Raw genomic sequence first — 4,011 nt, 5'->3', positions numbered from 1 at the left:
ATTAGGCTTAAAAGATTCGTCTCGTGGATTTCGTCTAAACTGTGTAATTAGTTTTATTTTTTATTTATATTTAATACTTCATGCATGCGTCTAAAGATTCGATGTGACGGGGAATGTGAAAAATTTTGCAAAATTTTTGGGGAACTAAACTGGGCCTGAGCTCAGATCATGGAACATTGGAACAGTTGGTGCGAGTGAGAGACAATGAAGGTGCTACTGCTACGAATCTTCAGTTTGAAATTTTTGAATCAGTGCAGTGCAACGGCCGTTTGGTCTTTCAATTGTGTGGCCCATCGTCTCCTGTATTCTATTCGTTTCCCAGATCTCCTCTCCCCCACTTGCGGGCTTGCTGAAGCGCACAACGGCCAAAGGGCCAAAGGCATATCCCCCCATCTCTCCCATCACCGTCGCCCCCAAATTTCAAATTCCCGCACGCTCCTCCTCCGCTCCCCAAATCTCACCTAGTCACCTCCTCGCCGAAACCCTATCAGCCGCCGCCGCTGCCGCCGACATGGGGGGCTCGCACAGCCGCGAGGACCTCGACCTATCCGACTCCGAGTCCGAGGACGCCGAGTCCCGGGCCTCCGACAACTCCTCCGACTACGGCACGCCTACCCCGGCCTCCGCCTCCTCCAAGTTGGCCAGCGGCGCAGGGGCGGCGGCCACCCCCGCCTCCATCGACGCCATCGACCGCCACCTCCGCCAGCTCCACCTCAAGTATAACGAGCCCATCTCCCCGAACCCTAGCCCAGGGCCCACCCCCACCCCCGGCGCCAAACCCACCGCGCTCAACGCCGTGAAGCTGTACCTCCACATCGGCGGCTCCTCCCCCTCTGCCAAGTGGATCATCTCCGACCGCCTCGCCGCCGCCTCCTTCGTGCGCACCGGCGACGACGAGGACGACGACGCGCCCGCCCGCGGGCCGTGGTGCCTCGTCGTGGGCTCGAAGATCCGGGCCAGGGTCGGGCCCGAGCTGCAGCTCAAGACCTTCCCCGCGCAGCGCCGCTTGGATTTCGTCGCCGACGGCGTATGGGCCCTCAAGTTCCTCCACGCCGACGGCTTCGTCGACTTCTGCGCGAAGTACCACAGCTGTATGTTTGAGAACAGCTACGGCGTCGCAGCGACGGAGGAGGGCCGCGCCAAGGTGTTCGGGAAGGACTTCGCGGCGTGGGCGCGCCCGGAGGACGGCGACGAGTCGATATGGGAGGACGCCACCGACAGCTTCTCTCCGGGTCCCAAGGGCAGCCCGATGCCCCCGCGGACACCAGTACTGAAGTCTGTGTTGGAGGATCTGCATGAGTTTGAGGAGCCCGTTGAGGAAGGGAGTGGAATCAAGAGTCTTGCGCTTGGCGCACTGGATAACAGTTTCCTTGTTGGAGACAAAGGGATTGAGGTTGTGAGGAATTTCGAGCATGGGATACACGGCAAGGGCATGTCGGTGAAGTTTTCTGGAGGGAGCACAAACTTCTCGACACCCAAAAAGGCTCTTCTTATGCGGGCTGAGACTAACATGCTCCTGATGAGCCCAGCCACTGATGGAAAGCCACACGCCAAGGGGGTACATCAATTTGATATTGAGACGGGGAAGGTGGTTTCTGAATGGAAGTTTGAGAAGGATGGTGCGGACATTAACATGAGGGATATCACGAATGATAGCAAAGGGGCTCAGCTAGATCCATCCGAGTCCACCTTCTTGGGACTGGATGACAACCGGTTGTGCCGGTGGGATATGAGAGACCGGAGGGGCATTGTGCAGAACTTGGCAAGTGCAACTGAATCGCCTGTATTGCAATGGACCCAGGGGCATCAGTTTTCCAGGGGGACAAACTTCCAGTGCTTTGCTTCAACCGGTGACGGTTCGATTGTTGTTGGATCATTAGATGGGAAGATCCGCTTGTATTCTAAGAGCTCTATGAGGATGGCAAAGACAGCCTTTCCTGGGTTGGGTTCACCCATTACCCATGTCGACGTGACATATGATGGGAAGTGGATACTTGGGACAACAGACACATACCTGATTCTTATATGCACCATCTTCATTGACAAAGATGGAAAGGAGAAGAATGGCTTTAGTGGGAGAATGGGCAACCGAATTGCTGCTCCGAGGCTGCTGAAGCTCAACCCACTGGACTCTCATCTAGCAGGAGCAAACAACAGGTTCAGGGAGGGCAGATTCTCTTGGGTGAGTATATATTCCCCCCTTTTTTTTATTCTGGAATTTTGTTCAGATTTACCACTGTACACCATACAGAAGATTATGCACTTCTTTGGTAGCATTTTGGCATTCTGTGTGATCAAAACTGACAGCATTGGTTAAACTGCTATATTTAGTGATCTCCAATTATCAATTTATATGGTCAATTGCTTCATCATGTAGTATAGATCGTGTAGAAGTGGTTCAATTGTATATTGGTGGCAGATCATGTTATATGGCTTTTGCTTATAATGTTTGGGCTTTTCCCCCTCCTGTTTAATTTCCTTACATCCTTAATTTTTAATACATGTCTTCTGCAGTTTTACAGTTGTGTGCCATTGGTTTGTTAATGTTAAACATTGATTACTCTAGTATGGCTTGACCGATGCATGTGAGTTGCTTCTAAGGGGTGTAGCCTTTTATAGTCTTACAAACGCTTACTAATTTTCACTTGCTATGAAAATTGAGTATGCTAGAAAAACAGTGTGATGTTGTATAATACTGTTAAAGACATTCAGTTCACTTTTTATTTTAGTATCATTTAGATCACCATTATCAAACTAGTAGAGCCATGTGTCTACGACAAGTTTATCTACCTTTACATTGATGGTGTTTCTAAAAAACCTTGTTTGTTGATTGAGTTTACTGCTGAGCACCTAGGAGCTAGGATCCACGATCTAGATTTGATGCTGATAACCTGCGCATGCATGTGATGCTCCTATTGTTAAGAAACCACCTATGCTTCCTTGTACCATTTGGATGCGGTTCAGTGCTGCATGTTGTTCGAGCTGTTTTGAAACTATTAATATGCTGTGACTTTAATATTTATGGTTCTAAGATAAACTAGAAAGTTTATGCTAATGAAAACAGCTGTATCTAGTACATCTTGAATCAGCTGCAGTTATCTCTGTCTCTGACTGCAGGGACTACAATCAAATGGTTAATAAAAACCCATTACTCACCAGCATGAGCGGACACGTGCATTCGTTGACATTTGAGACCTCATCTATCATCTGATGATTGCGCAGGTGACTGAGAACGGGAAGCAGGAGCGACATCTCGTGGCCACTGTGGGAAAGTACAGCGTGGTGTGGAACTTCTTGCAGGTCAAGAACAGCCACCATGAGTGCTACCAGTACCAGGAGGGGCTTAAGAGTTGCTATTGCTACAAGGTGATCCCCAAGGACGAGTCAATTGTGGCCAGCCGCTTTATGCATGACAGGTATTCGGTCAGCGACTCCCCGGAGGCTCCACTGGTGGTGGCCACGCCCATGAAGGTCACCTCCTTCAGCATATCAAGCAGGCACTAGCTCCGTGCTGCTGCTGCTCCTCTGTCATTGTTGATTGCCTCCCATGTGGGGTGTAACTCATAGATGAATCTGTTTTCGTTTTCTTTTCTTGGTAGACTTTTAACGGTTAAGCTTGGTGACTACCTCGTCATGGTTTGTTTTAGGACCGAAATCTATGTTCGTTGACCAAAACTTTGTGCTTGTTTTTTATATTGTGGCTCTCTTCGTGCTGTTAGTCGCGTTCTATTGATTCATTCCAAAATCCATCGTTGTCTATGACCCCAGCTAGGAAAAGAAATCTGTCTAGAATTGCTCTAAGGGTACCTTGAATGGTAACTTTTGATTGTTTCATATTTTAATAGAAGATAGAAAAAATATCTTGATCAAGAGTTAGTCACTATACTCATACTTCAAAATTATGGGAGGTTGTTATTTGAGCGATGTGTGCCGCTGTGCGCTTCATTTTTTAATCTCACATGGAGCCCACATAACCTGAACCCAAACCCAGTTCAGCCAAACAATGGAATG

At 49.0% G+C, this 4,011-nt stretch overlaps 1 protein-coding gene across 1 annotated transcript; it reads left to right on the top strand.

Moving 5' to 3' along the window:
- Window positions 1–365: 365 nt before the first annotated feature.
- Window positions 366–3,693, top strand: LOC136471215 (protein CYPRO4-like). The gene is made up of 2 exons (XM_066468952.1): window positions 366–2,182; window positions 3,223–3,693. Exons 1-2 carry the CDS (start codon window positions 512–514, stop codon window positions 3,502–3,504), a joined length of 1,953 nt encoding a protein of 650 aa, XP_066325049.1. The 5' UTR covers window positions 366–511; the 3' UTR covers window positions 3,505–3,693.
- The last annotated feature ends 318 nt before the right edge of the window (window positions 3,694–4,011 follow it).

The sequence above is a fragment of the Miscanthus floridulus genome, chromosome 8, assembly GCF_019320115.1.
Source record: "Miscanthus floridulus cultivar M001 chromosome 8, ASM1932011v1, whole genome shotgun sequence".
Taxonomy (NCBI): Eukaryota; Viridiplantae; Streptophyta; class Magnoliopsida; order Poales; family Poaceae; genus Miscanthus; species Miscanthus floridulus.
Note: the sequence above shows the minus strand (reverse complement) of the source record. Positions and strands in the feature narration are given on the sequence as shown.